General features: G+C 44.0%; 1 protein-coding gene across 1 annotated transcript in view; it reads right to left on the reverse strand.

Annotated features, from left to right (window-relative positions):
* Positions 1-74: 74 nt before the first annotated feature.
* The window catches only part of WRN (WRN RecQ like helicase), a 29,540-nt gene continuing 12,667 nt past the window's right edge, over positions 75-16,947 (reverse strand). The window contains 25 exon segments of the mRNA XM_063415182.1: positions 75-331; positions 1,093-1,236; positions 1,701-1,772; positions 2,921-3,135; positions 3,595-3,757; positions 4,622-4,649; positions 4,651-4,745; positions 5,317-5,431; positions 5,615-5,727; positions 6,014-6,092; positions 7,215-7,285; positions 7,445-7,520; positions 7,803-7,897; positions 7,978-8,151; positions 8,919-9,060; positions 10,419-10,511; positions 10,872-10,973; positions 11,620-11,801; positions 12,351-12,528; positions 12,632-12,819; positions 13,519-13,625; positions 14,122-14,204; positions 14,712-14,780; positions 16,319-16,427; positions 16,595-16,662. Coding sequence (XP_063271252.1) covers positions 209-331; positions 1,093-1,236; positions 1,701-1,772; positions 2,921-3,135; positions 3,595-3,757; positions 4,622-4,649; positions 4,651-4,745; positions 5,317-5,431; positions 5,615-5,727; positions 6,014-6,092; positions 7,215-7,285; positions 7,445-7,520; positions 7,803-7,897; positions 7,978-8,151; positions 8,919-9,060; positions 10,419-10,511; positions 10,872-10,973; positions 11,620-11,801; positions 12,351-12,528; positions 12,632-12,819; positions 13,519-13,625; positions 14,122-14,204; positions 14,712-14,780; positions 16,319-16,427; positions 16,595-16,662 — 2,884 coding nt within the window. The 3' untranslated portion in view covers positions 75-208.

Consider the following 16,947-nt stretch of genomic DNA (forward strand, 5'->3'; position numbering starts at 1 on the left):
TTATTTATTAAACTCGTTTTATTAACATCCCGTTTCACACAGTGAAAAAGTCCTAAATGTGCTGCTTGAGGAAGAGAAGAGGCAGCAGCAGGAATAATGCAGAGTAGAGCAGGGGCAGTTAAAGCCCCTGTGAAGCAACAGTCAGTGCAGATAATGCTTTTGGTGGTGGGAAAGAAGATTAAAAACCTAATCATTTTGATTTCCACATTCAACTGAAAATCCCTTTTCTGGTTTCTGTTTTGCACTTCTTGGTCTGGGCTACAGGTCCAGCTCTTGCTGCCGAGGTTCCAAACCATTCTGGCATCCTCCTCTTGGCAGGGGGATGGGAGTTCTGGAAGGAAACAAACGCACAAATGTGGAAGGAAACAAACGCACAAATGTGGAAGGAAACAAACGCACAAATGTGGAAGGAAACAAACGCACAAATGTGGAAGGAAACAAACATCAACAGCCTGGCTCACTTCCATAGCTCCACTCCTCAAATTCATGCTCCACTGGAGCCATGAACTGTCCAAATTGTTCATGGAAGGCTTATGCCTCACTTAAGTCCAACACCTTATTCAAGTACCTAAGGGATTAAGAATTAAACTCTGAGAATCAAGGCTGAGAGATTTGCACTCACAGCAATATCCAGCTTCAAACTGAAGCAAGGGGTTCAACAAGTGGTGCTGGTCAGAGACATGAGCTCCTTTTTAAATAAAAACTCTTAATGTCTGCTCATACAGCTTGTGTTCCTATAGACACCAGTGCAAAAATCCTTAACGTGATTGGCACAGCCTCGCAGAACCCTGTACTTAAAAGGAAAAAAAGAAACCAAATGTCCTCTTAAAATGCTGGAAGCATCTGCCACGAGACAGCTGACAAAATGTACTGGGGGAAAAATCGCCTGTAGCAGTCTACTGCTGTCCAAGTGGAATATTTGGACACAGCAAGGACAGTAAAAGCAACATGGCATCAGTGCCTCTGGGATGTTGATGAGACAAACGGGCTGGCAAGCCAGGCCAAGGTTTTAGGAAGCCAGAAGCTGAGAATTTGGTTGTTGGAGATCCCCAGCCCAGTCACCAGGTCTGGGCTGTGCTCCTGCAGTCTCACCTTTGGCTGAGGGTCGGCAAAGAGCTCCTCCTGGGCAAAGAGCTCCTCCTCCTCCTCCGGCCCGGGGGCAGGCTGGCTGCAGGAGGCCGGGGTGGTGGCCTTCGAGGGGCCTGCTGCCCCGCTGGCATCCACGCTCCCCGCAGCCTTCCCGTGGGACAAAGGGAAACACAGTGTTACTTGGGTCACTCTCATCAACAAAGTTCCACCACCTCTGCTTCATGAGGGCACTGCCCATTTCTTATTCATTTCACCACAATAAAATTTGTGCAAGTGAAGTTAATGCATTTCAAACACACAGCAACTGGAAATTGTACTTAGGCCTTTTTTTTTTTTAAGTGGAGAAAAACACTTCCTCCATCCATATGGCTCTGAAAACTTGAAATATTTACTTCTGACTCAACAGTGTCATATTTTCAAATGTGTTTTTACAGCTTAAGTGTCAGTTAAAAACGGAGATATTAACTCATGTTTTTTATATCATCCTGCTGGTCATAGGTTGCAGCAGTCATGCTGACGTTTTTGCACCAGCTACACATCCCTGTGTTACCAAAATCCTCACTAATGGTGAGTTTGCCACATGCTTTCTTAGAGTAAGAACATCTGTTTACCGAAGCCAAAGGCACCGCATGCAGATGGGTTTTCTCTGCCCCTTCTTTGGATGCTGGATTGATCCCATTACCCTGTAAAAGCACAGCAGTGTCAGGCCATTCAAATCTGAGAACATCCATTAAGAGATTTAAAATTGCTTGCTACAGAGAATTATTAGAACTAGGATCTTCTGAAAGAGAAGTAAATAAAGACTGTTTGGATTAGCTTTTGGATTTGCATCTTTCCTTTGGATTATATTAATTTGATTACTAACAGCATGTCGTTCCCACTATTAGCTCCAGGAGGTAACAGTAGTAGGGGAAAGTGTGATCAGAGCTCAGGCAATTGGATTGTCACGAGGTCAACTGCAGGAAAAAGAAGCTTCTGGCAAAGATATTGTAGAAACAAAACAGAAACTCAGAGAAGCAAGAAAATCAGTTTGGCAAAATGGCAATGCTTGAAAAATTGTTTGAGCTGGTGTTTAAGAAATCAGCCCAAAGCCCTGTAAGGATCAGACATGAAATCCCAGCACAGGTACCAGGATTTGGAGTATGGTATTTCTTTTTACCCAGAAGGTGCCACTCAGTGCAGGGTGTCCTTTGTACAAGGTGCTCAACTGGGACTTGGGGTCACAGAGGCCAGCAGAGGGCTCAGACTATCCTGGATTTTCTCAAACAGCAACAAAGAGCTCCTGATTTCCTAAGGTTTGTCCTCCAGGAGACACTTGCTATCAAGCTGTGCCCAGCAGTTTCAAGCAATATAGGAACCCAAAGACTGAGACATTCCTGGCTGCAATTGCCTCTGGCTTTTTCATCCTCTTAACCTTCCTGCTTCCTGCACAGTAGGAGAATCTCTTTTCCCACATCAGGTTGGTTGTTCAGGACCAATGCACAGAAGCAAAGCAAGGGCACCACCCAGATTTGGTTGCCGTGAAGGAACGAGCATATCCAAGTTTTAATGCTGGGAAGAAATTGTAACGTGTGTAATAAATCACAGCTAAGCTGCACAGGTCTGACCTCCTGCTGGGTCACTACTTATGCCAAAAGAATCCTCAGTTTCTGCTCTGAGCATTCCTCTGAGGAGGTGGAGGAGGCAGTTCTACTCAAAACCAAGGGAGAGGTGGATTGAGAAGATGAGAAACTAAACACTGCTGGAAACACCAACAACATTCTGTTAGTATGCTCCTACAAAGAAAACCTGATTTTACAGAAGAACAGTTTTATAGCCTTCTTTTACTCACCTCTGTTTTATTCCACAAGGCACCTTCCGTGCTTGTTTGATCTGCTCCTCTTTGTCCCTGCTGCCCTTCAGGCCACACCAATCTTCTTTTGATACCAAAGCCATCCTGAGATTTATTTCTATTCTCTTTCTCCAATAGTGCAATCATCATCTTGATCAGATACAGCTCAATATTTGCAGGAGTAAGCTTTCTAATTTCTTGAATTTTGGTAGTGTCTTGGAAAAAATATAAATACAATATTAATTGTTTAAGCTTCTTGCTCCGATGCAGTTGTCTTATATTGTAAAATACATTTGTTGAACCTCATTAAAGCACAGGATGGATTAAGGCATAGAAAAGGTAAAAAGAAAATGGGTTTGACCTGTAAGATCATGTGATAAATTCCTAGTGTGTTTTTTGAGGATGCCAGTATTTACAAGAATACTTTGTCAGGCTGATGTTTTTTTACAAAAAATTTAAGCAAATACGGATTTAAGAGGGATGTCTCAATAACGTCCATACAAAATCGAGTCAAAGGATTTGTAAAGGTCTCCCCAGTTGTTATGGATCATGATGGAGTTATTTCAGAACTGAACCCTGGAAGGAAGGCAGTGGACCTGGCACTGCCCCAGCCTTCCAGGACTGACGGGCCCCACCGGGCACGAGAAGGTTCAGGTAAGGTCAGAGGTGCTCACCTGAGTTCACGGGGGGGCTGCAGATAACGTCCCTGAGGAGCTGCTGAACCGCAGGGGTCAAACCTGCTCGCTCCAGGCTCACGGTGTGGCCAGCTGCCAGCGCCTGGCACAGGTGACTGCCAACCACAGCAAGGGGCAGAGATCTGCACTCACTTATGGCCCTCTGGGGAAACAAGGGCACAAGGGATTCACATGGCCGAAGTGTCATTCCCAAAACAGAATCCAGAGATGCTGGCACACAGCAGCGCAACAAAGCTCCCCAAAACACTGCATTATTCCTAACAGCTGTCTCATTTCTTTTCCAGCTTGTCAAGTGTGTTTCTCTCTCAAAACTTTACAGCTTGAGTACAACACCTCACCCTGAGCTTAGCTGAGATGAAGGAGCTGCGGTGCCCCAGACCTCTCAGGGGCCCACATAATGCAGAACATAGATAACAGCACCAAAACAAATTCCCCCTCATTTTCACGTGTTGGGCGAATTCTCCTCTTAAAACATTTGCCTTGAAGAAAAGCATCTCAGTCTTGATTGACCCAAACTTGTTTTTCTCAAGGACAGATTTCCAACTAAAATCTTGTACTCTTCGAAAAAGCATGCTTCAAATTTCTACTTGTTTCTCCACCAGGAATACACACACTGTGCATATCATCAGGATTAGTGGATACAAAGCATCAAGTTGGCCATTAATAATTGTACAAATATTTATTTTTAATTCATCCTTAGGTACACTTTTAACTTGGGGAACACCTGACTCATACTCTGGGAGCAGCAAAGCAAAAGCCAAAGCAACTTGAGTTGCTTAGTCTGGAGTTAAAAACTCTCTGTATCCCACCTCAGTTTTCCACACCATCACTTCACAGGTAAGAGGATCTGCCAGTTCCTGGGAAAGGTACTGCCTCAGAGCTCTAAAGCAACCTTTTCAGCATTGTGCAGAGGATTTAAGAGAACTTGCACATTTCCCTCCTCCAGACAAAGCATCCCTGCTGTCAGTTTCCAGCAAAGCAAAAGCCTCCATAGTCAAGAGCTTACCAGAGAGTAATTCTTCTCTTGGAACAGGATATGTGACCTCCTCTGAGGGAGAAAGGGCTCTAGCACACTTCCAGGGAGATGCTTCTTTCTGAACCTTAGATTCAGACGTGGGGAATGCGTCGGTCTAAGTGGGATAAAGCAGAATTAAATGAATTGTATCCCATTAACAACCAACAGATCACCCTCCCATTATCTGAAGTCATCTGACAAAGTAACACTAACAGAATCATTCATCTCTCTGGAGGTTGGTTTTGACCCCAACTCCATGTTCTTAAAAAAAAATAAAGAAAGGTGGGGAAACTAAAGCAAGGAAGGAATCCAGATGGACACCCACATGTTCCCATCTTACTAAAACCAGCATGGCATCGTCCAAGGAACTTGGAAAAGAAAACCAGCCAGAACAAAGTACCCAGGCCAACACATCATCTTAGGTATTCCTCATTCCATGTGAAACTATTCCATCAGAACAAACTGTGGCATTCAGTCTGCCTGGGAAACTTCTCAATTTGAGCTAAACTTTATCAACACAGACTCCCTGAAAACAAATAAGAAACTAGGCATGCTTTTGGTTCCCATTGCTAGATCAAAGTACTTTTTTGTGAAACAGAAAGACAACTCAGTGGAGCCCAACAGCTGCAGAACAAATTCCATCATTAAGGCCCCTGCCAAGGAGAAGACGCTTGAGTTCACCATACCTGCAAACCATTTACTTGGCAGAAGTCCTTAATTTCAGCCAGGAGAGGCATCAGCATGGTGGACTTAGCTTCAGAAACACCCTCAATTTTCTTCAGGTTCTCAATGCTCGTAGGCCTGGTTTAGGATGAAGAATGCAACAACATAAGAAATCCCCAAAATATTGCTGCCTAATGCCTTTTAGTAGCTGGAGGAGGCACTTCAGATGCCTTCACTCTCCCAAACAGAAGCAGGAAAGGGATTTGTGACTTGGCTTGCAAGCTCCCCAGTTTGTGCAACATGTCTGCACGCTGGCTTTACCTTATCCGGGCCATCTCCACCAGGATCTTATTGGTTGCCAAGACAGCTGGAGGAATTTCCTTCTCATTAGCTACCTTCTGTCTAGCAGTCAGCAGCTTGCCATACAGAGCAGTCTGGGAAGGAAGGAGCCAAATTCTCAGGAAGCAGCTCTACATCACTCATAGGTATAATTGTTACAAGAACAGAAGTTAGGACATCCCTGATCTTTCCAATAATATGCAAAAACCCTTGCAATCCATTAATCTCTCCTCGTGGATTTCAGCCCTATTCTGGGACTTCTATTCAAAACAACTCAGTAACTTTAAGAGCTGTCCAAGCTAGCCCCCCAAACACAGAATACCTGTGGTTTGCAGGCTGACTGCAATTCAGAGATATCCTCCCTATCCCAGGAAAGCTTACCTCTAGTTCCTTTTCTCGGGATGAAACACCTGGTTCTTGGGACTTCAAAGGAGATTTCAGTGGTGAGCGCCCTGAAACACTAACAAAAAATCAAGTGTGAAGCAAGCCTTGCTTTAGATCAGTTTATTCAGGGGCTTGGTTCAAGGCTGTGGCTGAGCAGCAACTCAACTTATTTTGCCAGCTCCAACAGTAGCTCATGCCAGCTCTGCCCCCAGGCAGGACTGGAGCTGGTTGGGATACAACCAGCAGTATCCTTAATGTCACAATTCCTCTGATCTGGTACTGCAACCTAAAACTAGTCTGTTAATGTACAGAGCTCAAGCAGATGAAATCCTGTCTGTGGGAGTCTGTGTGGAAAAATACCAACCCAACTCAGCAAGCTCTCTCAATGCTGGATTTCCAGATCTTGAACAAAAACAAGCTCTAACAGTCACTTGTCCCCTATGACATCCCACCTTTCATTTCTGCCCATGGCTGAGAACATTAATCCTGGCAAACAGCACTGATCACCTCAAAACCATCAGTGACAGCTGCTGTGCTGTGAGTGGAATTAGCACAGCTCCCAGCCCGTGGGCTTGTGGGCTCAGGGACATTTACCCTTGACTGGACTGCATGATTACACTGCAGTATCTGTTAGCACACAAGTCAGACTAAGAGCCTCCTTTCCTAAGCACAGTGCAAAATAACTTGATTTGGATTTTAACTGTCCCTAAAATAATCTGTCTTCACACGGCTGCAGTGGCAACTATTCACCTAAGTGACAGAGCCTCTCTTCCTGTCATCTCCAGCACCAGAGTGGTGCCCTGAAGGAGGAATCCACTCAGAGATACAAGATGCATTTAATCTGAAGCAGCACATGAGCCAGGAAAACAAATTACTTGGTCTGCTTTTTGCAAGAGGTTATTTGATTTCTTTTGGTTTGAGGGAGCCTCGGGTTGGTCTCAGTCTTCTCCAGACCAGTGTGGAAAGGCAGAACCCCTCCCTGCTCCCTGATGTTAACTGTGAAATCTTGTAAATACAATATATTTTGAAATATAATGCAGTGTACAGCAAGTTTTAGGCACTTGTCTTTTTTAATGCATTAAACATTTCCACACCCAATTCACAGGAAAAATGCTAAATTTAAGGATCACCCAACAAACAGTATCCCCCTTAACACAGTCAAAATTACGTAAAACTGTTTTAATTTCAAGTACTGTACCTGTTAAGCATGTTAGTGCTTCTTGGAGGAGTTTTATCTTTTCTGTAACAGAACATCTCATATAGAGATATCTATAAAAAAACAGAAGACAAGACAAATGCTGATTTACCATCTTTTCCCTGAGTTTGCTGTTGTTAAAACATTACTTTGACATATTTGCAAGTTGGGTGGTTATTTTTTAACATGAGCAAGGATGGGTCACACTGCAGGAAGGTTTTATTGGTTCAGACCTGCTTGCCTGGGGACTGTGTTGTTCCTTTTGTGCCTGGGGAGCGCTGTCTGGAGGGCACAGGGGAACGCTTGGTGCTGTAATGCAATTAATTATATCTTAATTCCATTGTACAGTGATACTGCCCTTCAAAAAATAACATTTTGCTAAATAAACTGATTTCAAGATGGTACAAGGATGTATTTGGCAAATCAAGTTATTGATTAATTATTAGAATTGTCATTCTTCATTGAAAAACAAGAACACTGGGGATCTCAAAGCCTCCTCCTGTTCAACCCTGCCTTCTCCAAAAACAGGTTTCAGAGACAGATCTGATATTAGTAAAGTGTTCAAGAGAATACATACAGTGCTACAATTACCTGGTAGAAGGTCTCTGCAGATTAAGGTCTTCACTGGACTGTAACAGAAGACTTGGATTGGAGGTAGATGCAGCTTCTAACAGCCAATTTCTACCCTGAAGGAAACAAAGCACACGGCTCAGCTGTGGGTTACTCTGGAGGAGCTCTCAGTGGGTCACTTCACTACCAGAAGTACCTTCTGAGTGAGCATACAAATAGTTGCAAACTTGTAGTTACGGGCTGAGGCTTCTTTGAGAAACCCTTCCATGATCAGCTGCTGGCAGAGCAGTTTCCACCAGTTCTCTGGCCACTCTTTTCCACAGCCAAAGAGGGGGTGCCTCCGGTACCGGTCTGGCAAGCGCTGAGAGCACTGCAAGTTTTGAAAGAATCTGTTAGATTTGTGCACTCCTTGCACAAGGAAGCTTCAAGTACAATCAGTAAACCAAAATCAGTAAACCTCTAACCTACTCCACTCCTAATCTGCTTTCTGCCAAGGCAAGGCAAGTTCATTTTTCCCTAGATACACTTGTGTGACAATCAGCAGCTTAACTTCACTAAAAGCTTTAACAAGTAACATAATTCACCCAGTTTTATCAAGTACTACAAGTCATTAATTTTCTCCTCAGTTTGTGAACATAAAAAGTATTTTGTTCCTATTCTAATTTATTTCCAGTGAGTTTCTTGCTTAGCATTAAAAAAAAAATAGAATTAAAGATGTCTAGAAATCAATTTATATTCATTCTGGTACCCTACTTCCTACTTTGGTACTTCAAGTCAGACAGCAACACAAAGCTACAGTGGAAGCCATCCTTTGCTTTATTAAAACATAAGCCAACTAACTGAGCCGAGAGGTTTATCCTTCATTCTAAAAAGGCTGTTCCTTTCAAGATAATCAAAATTACATATTTTCATTAAAAACTAGAGGACAATCATCCTGCTGTGGTTGCATGGGGAGTGGAGCTGAGCAGCCTCCAAAGGCAAGACCACCTCTCCACACAAACATCCATCTCTCCAAGAAAAACAGGGTATACACACTGACATGAATGTACATCCCTGTGCTGACTGACAGATGAGTGAGGAGGGAACTGCCACAGGCCCTCCCCTCAGAACACCCGCAGGGATTGCACCATCACTTACAGAGCCTCGCAGAAGCAGAATGGGCATTCTGGTCCCAAACTTCTCCTCCAGGGCACTCACTGCAGACAGCAGCTGGTGTGCTTGCTTCCCAAAGTCCTGCAAGCCGCCGTCGAAGTCACTGGGGACTGCAGGGCAGGAGCTGCTGAAGGGCACAGAGGAAGCCAAGATGAACACAAACACATCAAGTCCCCTCTCCCTTGCTCCAAATGCTGTCAACCCAGTGATTAATGAAATAATTAAATGAAATAACCACAAATGATCGACTTGTACTTAGTCTCTAATGTCAGTCCTAGTTCTATACATTTAAATTCATTTTTTATATCAATGTACCTTCAAGACACATTTATATTTCTATCAATGTAACTTCTCAGACAACTGCCCAACCCAACAGTAAGTTCTCCATGACACCCGCTGTTAAGAACATTGTCTCAGCAATCTTTTGAATTCAAAAGTATTTAAATATTTTTATATTTTATTTATTATATTGAATTCAAGTATTTAAATATTTGCATTGGTTTGGGCATGCACAGCATTTCTTTAACTGCACTTAAGGCTTTTTTCTGTTTCTTTAAGAACATAAAGGAAAAACAAAAACCAGGAGTAAAGAGCAACCCCATTAAAGGGTATATGAGGCTTCTTAATGTATTTCCTACTGACAGAAAGAACCAACTAAAAAACTACTGGCACAAACCACTTCTAAGGAGAAAAATGATAATTATCTTTTTCAAGTGATTTCAGTTCTGCAATACAAATTCACTACCTGGCTCTTTATTAGCACAGCAAGGTGACTGCAAAGAGGGAAATTATGATCTTTTAAATTCTTTTTTTTAATTAGTTGTAGGCAAAAGCTGTCCTAATCCTTGATATACAGAAATTCAGTAGTTAAATTGGTAACACTTCTCCAGAAAGCAACACAGCCTAACATCTTGTCTGGGATCAGAAAGCATCAGGCTAACAGCAAGAGCAAGGAATGCTTTACTATAACTTCAGGGAAAGCATTATTGTAACTACAGAAGAAAGTGACAAAGGTGTTTCTGGTCATACCTCTGTGACCATCAGCCTCCTGAGTCCCCTCAGCACATCCAAGAGATTATTAGCAAGGTTAAAAGAGCACATGTCAGCACAGGAGAACAGCTCCCTGGACACTGGGGCAATTTAGCCTTAGACACCTGGTACCACACTCCATTTGCAAGTGTTGTCTTTAGGGATTAATTACCTAACAGGGCTTAAACTGATGAATAGAAGTGTTTTTCACTGAGTGTTGCTCTGAACTCCTCTGTGATCCTGCTCTGTTTCCAGGCTTTCCCACAGCCTAACTTAGAGCTTATCATGGTTTGCTCGATTCACTAGAAAAAGGTTCGAGAGATGTTCAAAAATAAACCTCAGGCTGAACAGCTGCAAGATCAGATGCGTGAAAGTCAATTCTTTTAGATAATTTGCCTTGTAAGTCAGTCTGAGAGAACATAACCTCAGCATCAGCCTTCAGGGAAGAAAGCTTACCTGGACCTGCAATTATCACAGCATTCTTCTGTGCCCATGATGCCAGAGGAAACCTTTCGGAGTTGTCTGTCTTCAAAATGAGACAGGATGATTCTACCCAAGGGAACAAAAAGAATTCAATAAAAGACTGAGAATTTACACATGAAATTTATTGCAGAAAATGGAGTTGAAATCAACATCATTAATTAATTCACTGGGGAACCAATTATTTAGCCTTGATTCCTCTAAAGAAAAAGTATTTTTTCAAAAAAGCAAATAAGGAAGCATATAAGTGTGCTGAAGGTTGTACTTTTGATACTGCTTATTAATATAGAATGGAATGTCCTGTGCTTGTAGAACACATTGTGAGTCTGAGATGCCTTCTGGTTACAACCCCCAGCTGTGCCCAAGTCCCAGCACCTCTTGCCAAAGCTGCCTGCAGTGACAAAGCACTAAATAGGTTCCAGCACTCACTTCCTCCTGCAGCTATTGGACACCAGGTACTTCTCCATCTTTGCCAACATCTTCAGCTTGTACAGCCGGAACTTCTCGTTGCAGATCTCATTCAGGAGGCGTCTGAGACAGAAACAAAAAATGCAGAGCCTTAAATGCTGACCACTATTCCCCTGTCCCCCACCAAAAATGAAATATGCCAGACTGTGAGTGTTCCCATTTCAAGATCATTAGAATCTGATCTTATTCTCCTTGTGTTAACTCCTCCTCTGACCCAGACCCTAAAACTCCACCCCTACAACACCTGACAAATCCCCACAACTGGGCTTCTCCTTGCCCTTGTCTTTGCTTTCCTCTCCCTCCCCAGTCCTGGGGGAAATAAAATGCATCCTTGTGCTTAAAAAACAGAAGCTGTCTCATCTGTTTCCCTGTGGGTGGCTGTACCTCCCTGGACACGCTGGTCACTGATGCCATAGGTTGTGACACCAGACAATGCCCGCTAATTCACCAGGAAGAGCTAGAAAAAATATCCTACTAAAACCAGCCCCAAGCTGCCTGCCTTGCTTCTCCACCACCTCGACCCTCAGAGCATGGGGCACACTCAAGAGAGCACTTTATTCATATTCTTATAAACATTATCCTAAAGAGGATACAACAGGAGAGAGACAGAGAGGCAGACAGGTTCTTCCAAGCCCACCGCCTCCTGGACTGCAGAGCCCCATGGCAGAAGGCCCTGAGGAGGGAGGAAAGGGCCACCCCAGAGCCTCACCTGTTGCAGGCCAGGTCTGCTGCTGCCCACAGCACGTGGCAGGCAGCGGGGAGCCCGTCGCGCCCAGCCCTGCCCATCTCCTGGTAGTAGGATTCCATCTCCTTGGGCGCGCCGTAGTGGATAACCAGCCGGATGTCGGCCTTGTTGATGCCCATCCCAAACGCCACCGTGGCCACCACGCACTGCAAAACAGGAGCCATGGGCCTCCAGGTGATCCCAAAGGACACGCCTGGGTGAGTTCACACACACTTGGTGTGAAGCTGCTGCCACAGACTCAGAATTCAGCCTCAAGTACAGCAGCTTCGGACCCACAGTGCCGAGTTTGGCCAGAGCACGGCCACAGGATTATACCCACGAGAGGGATGATGTGCTGTGGCAAATGCAGGAGTGTTTTCAAGTAGCTGCTCTCAACAGGCACAAAACAGATCACAAAAGGAACACAAGAAGTCCCAGGATATCTCTGCTGCCTGGGAAAGAAGCAGCTCACAGAAGTTGTGACCTTGTTCCAGCTACCACCATTTTCCTTGGATACCATGCATTTTTAAGGGAATTACTACAGAAATTCAAAAAATAAGCCAGGAATCCTATTCCTGTCAGCACAGACCAGCAATTTCTTCACCCAGAATTGCAGACAGAGGACATGGCTAACATATGTTGATATTCCAAAATTTTCTCCTACCAAAAACTCTGCAACTCTAAATAGGCTCAAGACAACTTTGTTTCCTACCTACCTGAATTTCATCCCTCATGAACCGGTGGTGAGTGTCTCTCCTCTGCTTGTTCCCCATCCCAGCATGGTAGGTACCACAGGCCACGTTGAGTTTATTCAGAGCACACACCACCTGCTCAGTGGCCTTTCTTGTGGGGCAGTAGATGATAGTGGGGCCTTCAAACTCGTACACAGAACTGCTGAGAGTAACAACAAAAACAACATGTAAAGATACAGAACAAAAAAAGCCACCTGCCTATAAAAAATACATCTGAGGGATCAAAACCAGGCTAAAATCCTTACCTTCCTTTCCTAGTTAGGAACTGCTTCAAATCCCTACAGATGTCTCCACTCTGCTGCCCAACTTCCAGGTACAGGTTAGGTCTGTCGAAACTGGTGCAGGTGACCTGGGGATTCCTCAGGTTCAGGCATTTCACTATGTCCTCTCTGATCGAGGGACTCGCAGTTGCAGTTAAAGCAATAATGGGGATCTGCAAAGAGATGCAGAATAACATTCATGACCTCTCATTGATAATGTTTTACACCAAAAACCTCAAGAGTCTACTGATACAGAACCTAAACAGGCACTTTAATATGTTTATCATTAGATAAATTCAGTCATTTGAAGCATATAGTTAATATTGAGCTTCTTGAACATTTTAGACCGAAGCTCATGAGAGAGCAGACAGGAATAGAACACCTGAAACACAAAGTTTTATTCTGAATGTATATTCTACAGGTCCACTGTAATTCACTGATATGTTTAACTAAATTTAGAGAATATAGGATAACTCTTCCACTAAAAGCACGTTAAATTCAGGTACAATTTTTTGAGCTTATGCAATAAGTGCTTGAGGAGTGTCTAGAGATCAGTAGCATACTCCTCCAAGCCACTCAGTCAGGTAAAACAAAATCCTCCAATATTAAACCAGAAGCTTAGGGACATGATCTTCCTCAGCATAGGGATCCAAAGCAATTTAAATTTCTTAAGTTTCTGGTAGTCCTAGTACAGAACATCCTTCATTTAAACATTAGGAAAAACCCACAAAGCCCAGTCACTGACAGGGATGCTCCAACTCCAAACCAGCATGGTCAGGACACCCAGAGCACGACATTAAAAGGCTGATATTTCCAAACTATCACACAAAACCCTTTTCTTGTATCAGAAACCAAACAGAGCCAAAGCTCACCGATGGCAGAGTCTTCTTTAACAAGCCTAAACTTCTGAAGGAGTTCCTGAAGTCGTGGCCCCACTCAGAGATGCAGTGAGCTTCATCCACAGCTATGAGGGTGATACCTGGGGGACACAAAACCACAGCACAGCAAGCTCCAGCTTTCCTGAGAAGTCACCAGCAGTGCTTTAGTTTTTGTTCCTGGAATGCTTTCTGCTGCACCAACTTTAAGTCCTCTTTCATAAAAAATGCCCAAGAGCTTTTACATTCTCCCCCTCACCACAATCTGAGCTCCAACATCCCTCACGAGGATCAAAATCTCAAGCTAGTTCCAACAGCACCTTTTCCCACTCATTGCTTCTCAATCATAGCCACAAATAAGAATTACAGATGTCATTTGCTGTATTCTCTGGATTGTAACACAAAGCCTGATTGGCTCAGACACACACTCACATATGATTTTTTCATCAGTGACAGGATCTAGTGTGATGAATGAGAATAAATAGTGTCACTACTCTTACCAAGAAATGGGTGAAAAATCTTCAATTATCAAAAAGGCTTAAACATAATTATCAATCTAAGCTGCCTGGCAACTCACCCACAGACTTATCTCAAACTTACCGACAGTTTGGTCAAGCTCCTGAAGCAACTTTAAGTTCCCTGAACAAAACTCTGGAGTCATGTATATGACTCTGTATTCACCCCTGAAAGACCAGAAAAAAAAAATAAACTGACACAGAAGAGAAGACCTCAGACAATTAAATTCAATAAAATTGCGATTGCATTGAAAAACGGTATGAGAACAACAGATTTCTGATGGGAAACAAGAGGAATTAAGTGAAGACCATAGAAAATATTCCAGAACAACACAAAAGCAAGGCATTACAGGAAAAGGAAAACCAGATTTGCCAGCCTTCAGCATAAGAAGGGATTGTTGTGTTGATGACAGATATAGGTCTAAAACCTGACTAAAATCAGGTATAAATCAGAACACAGCTCAGTCAATAAGCTCCATCTCCCCAGCCACAAGGCACAGGAGGGTGGCTGTGGCTCCCACACCCTCAGCCTGGGTGAATGCAAATATCCTGAGTGCCAGGCCCCAGGGCTGGGCCAGAGCCAGGAGTTTCAGTGATGATGGAGCAGGAAGACATCCTACCCCCCCCAACCCTGTGTCACAGCCCAGAGCACCAGAAAGCCTGGCTAAAACTCACCCTCTGACGGAATCCTTGACCTGTTTTGACTGAGCTGAACCAAGGAAACAAGCTGGAATCCCTGTCATTCTGCAGGAGTAAAAAAGCACAGTCATGAGCAGGCTCACTCTCCAAGCTTTAGCTTCCAGCCTATGCCAGCATTTCTAAAGGAAGTTCAAGCTGTGAGGTCAGAGACTATTTTCTTCAAGGATCTTTGTGTGAAACACTTTTTGAAAAGGCACAAGTGGTGCATGGCTTTTCCTGCCACCCAAATGCTCTTCCACTTCCCCTCCAGCTGTCTCCACAAGACACACACTGGATTAGCAGGAATCAGAGAAAGGAAGACCATTTTCCTTGCACAAGTTCACAAATACAACATCCAAAAGAATATGCTAAATATTTAATATATGCTAAATATATAAAAGGTATTTTCTTTAACTACTCACTGGTGCAGTTCCTCACATTTGGATGTAAGCCTTGCTAGCGCACAATTTTCTACCTTGTTCAATCTTTTGTGAGCTACTGCTGCTGCATCTGCTAATTTTAAATCAGGTGGCTGGTTTTTAATGACATAATCACCAGCTCAACTGATTCATATTTTACCTCTTAACTTAGCGTTTTGCTGCATTGTCTCAGAGCCCTTGGTTTCCACAGCTGATCAGTCCAAACTGCAGCCAGACTCACAGACAAACTGCTGCAGTTTGTAGAAATTCAGTCTCCTCAGCCTTCGAAATGAATGACCCACTGGGAAGGCAGTGAATAAACCCCTTGCACTGAGGAAAACAGTGGAAAAGCCAAAGGAGCAGCTGAACACACAGACACCCTGCTGAGTGAGAGCCGAGGAGCTTAGGCTGTCCAGCCGTTCATCTGCACACAGCCACAACGTGCAGCAGAAAATGCCACACATGATTAATCTTCCTCACTTCAAAACACCTTCATATCCCCTCCTTCACAAAAAGCTCGGTATTCCCAAGCTGGACAAGGCAGGAATGAACTAGACAACTCAGCATGAGTCCCACAGGTTCAGTGAAAAAGTGTCAGAAGTGAATAGCTCTTACAATAGGAAGTGAATACATGTGGAGAAAGCATTATCAGGTATTAAAAATCAAAGAGATTTATCTTGACAACACCTAAACCCGCTCATGTCAGAGTGATTTTGTGTGACCCACAAGCTCCCCCCCTCAGATCTCTTAAGCAGTGAAGAGGCCAGGTGTTAGGAGACCTACTACACTGTCCCTCTGAAAGCTTTGATCTGGATTGCCTACAGCTTGCAGCTATCCTCGGTTCAGATGTCACTGCTCAGACCCAAAGGAAGCCCTACCAAACTTTGACGTGAGTCTGACAGCCTCAAACAGCTCCATCACTTTGGTCTGGACACAAAAGGCCTCCAGAATCCAGAAATAAATGCCTTCAAAAACCTCTCACCAGCATCCAGCCTTTGCAGCCTCAGTCTCTGGTTCACCTAAGTGGCAAATCCAGGGATCTGAGACTGCTGACACAGGCTGTGTGTGTTCCTGGAGGAACACATGCTCTGCAGCTGACACACAGCAGCCTGCTTTTGTGTCAGCTAAGAATGGGAAAGCCCAGGAACATTCTGTGGGGAACCCAGCAGCAGCCACGTCACTCACGTCAGCTGCAGCACCTGGTCCTCCATCAGGGAGATCAGAGGGCAGATGACAACTCCTGTGTGTCCAGTGTAAACAGGAGGAAACTGGTAGCACAAGCTTTTCCCATAGCCTTGGAGGGGAAAAAAGGCAAAGTGAGACATCATGCTTCCTGTGCAGCTACAACAGGCAATCCTAACACCTTGGTGAGCCCAAAAAACCAAGCCATGTTTGTTTTACTACTCTCCCTCAAAAAGGGAACGGCTTTTTATTGTTTCTTAGGATGCAATGGAAACTCACCGGTTGCCATGACAACAAGATTATCTCTTCTGTCTTCCAAAAGAGAATTGATCACCTTCCACTGGACCCTTTAAATTAAACAAAGGGGAATACATGATTTTTGCCACCACAGGTAACAAATCGTATGAAGCTGCATATTCTGTTGAATTGCAGGTTAAAGGGACCCCTGAGGCTGCCTCAGTGTTGTCTTTGCACACTGCAGCCACTCAGACACCCCAAGTACTGCAGGCAGGGCCACGAGTGCCAGAGTGGGGATCTCTAAGAGGACTCAGGCCAGCAGCACTTGATGCAGACACTCACAGGAGATCACAAATAATACCTGCAGTTTTCACAGAGTCTGTGGATCAGTTGTC

Source organism: Prinia subflava, chromosome 18 (assembly GCF_021018805.1).
Source record: "Prinia subflava isolate CZ2003 ecotype Zambia chromosome 18, Cam_Psub_1.2, whole genome shotgun sequence".
NCBI lineage: Eukaryota > Metazoa > Chordata > Aves > Passeriformes > Cisticolidae > Prinia > Prinia subflava.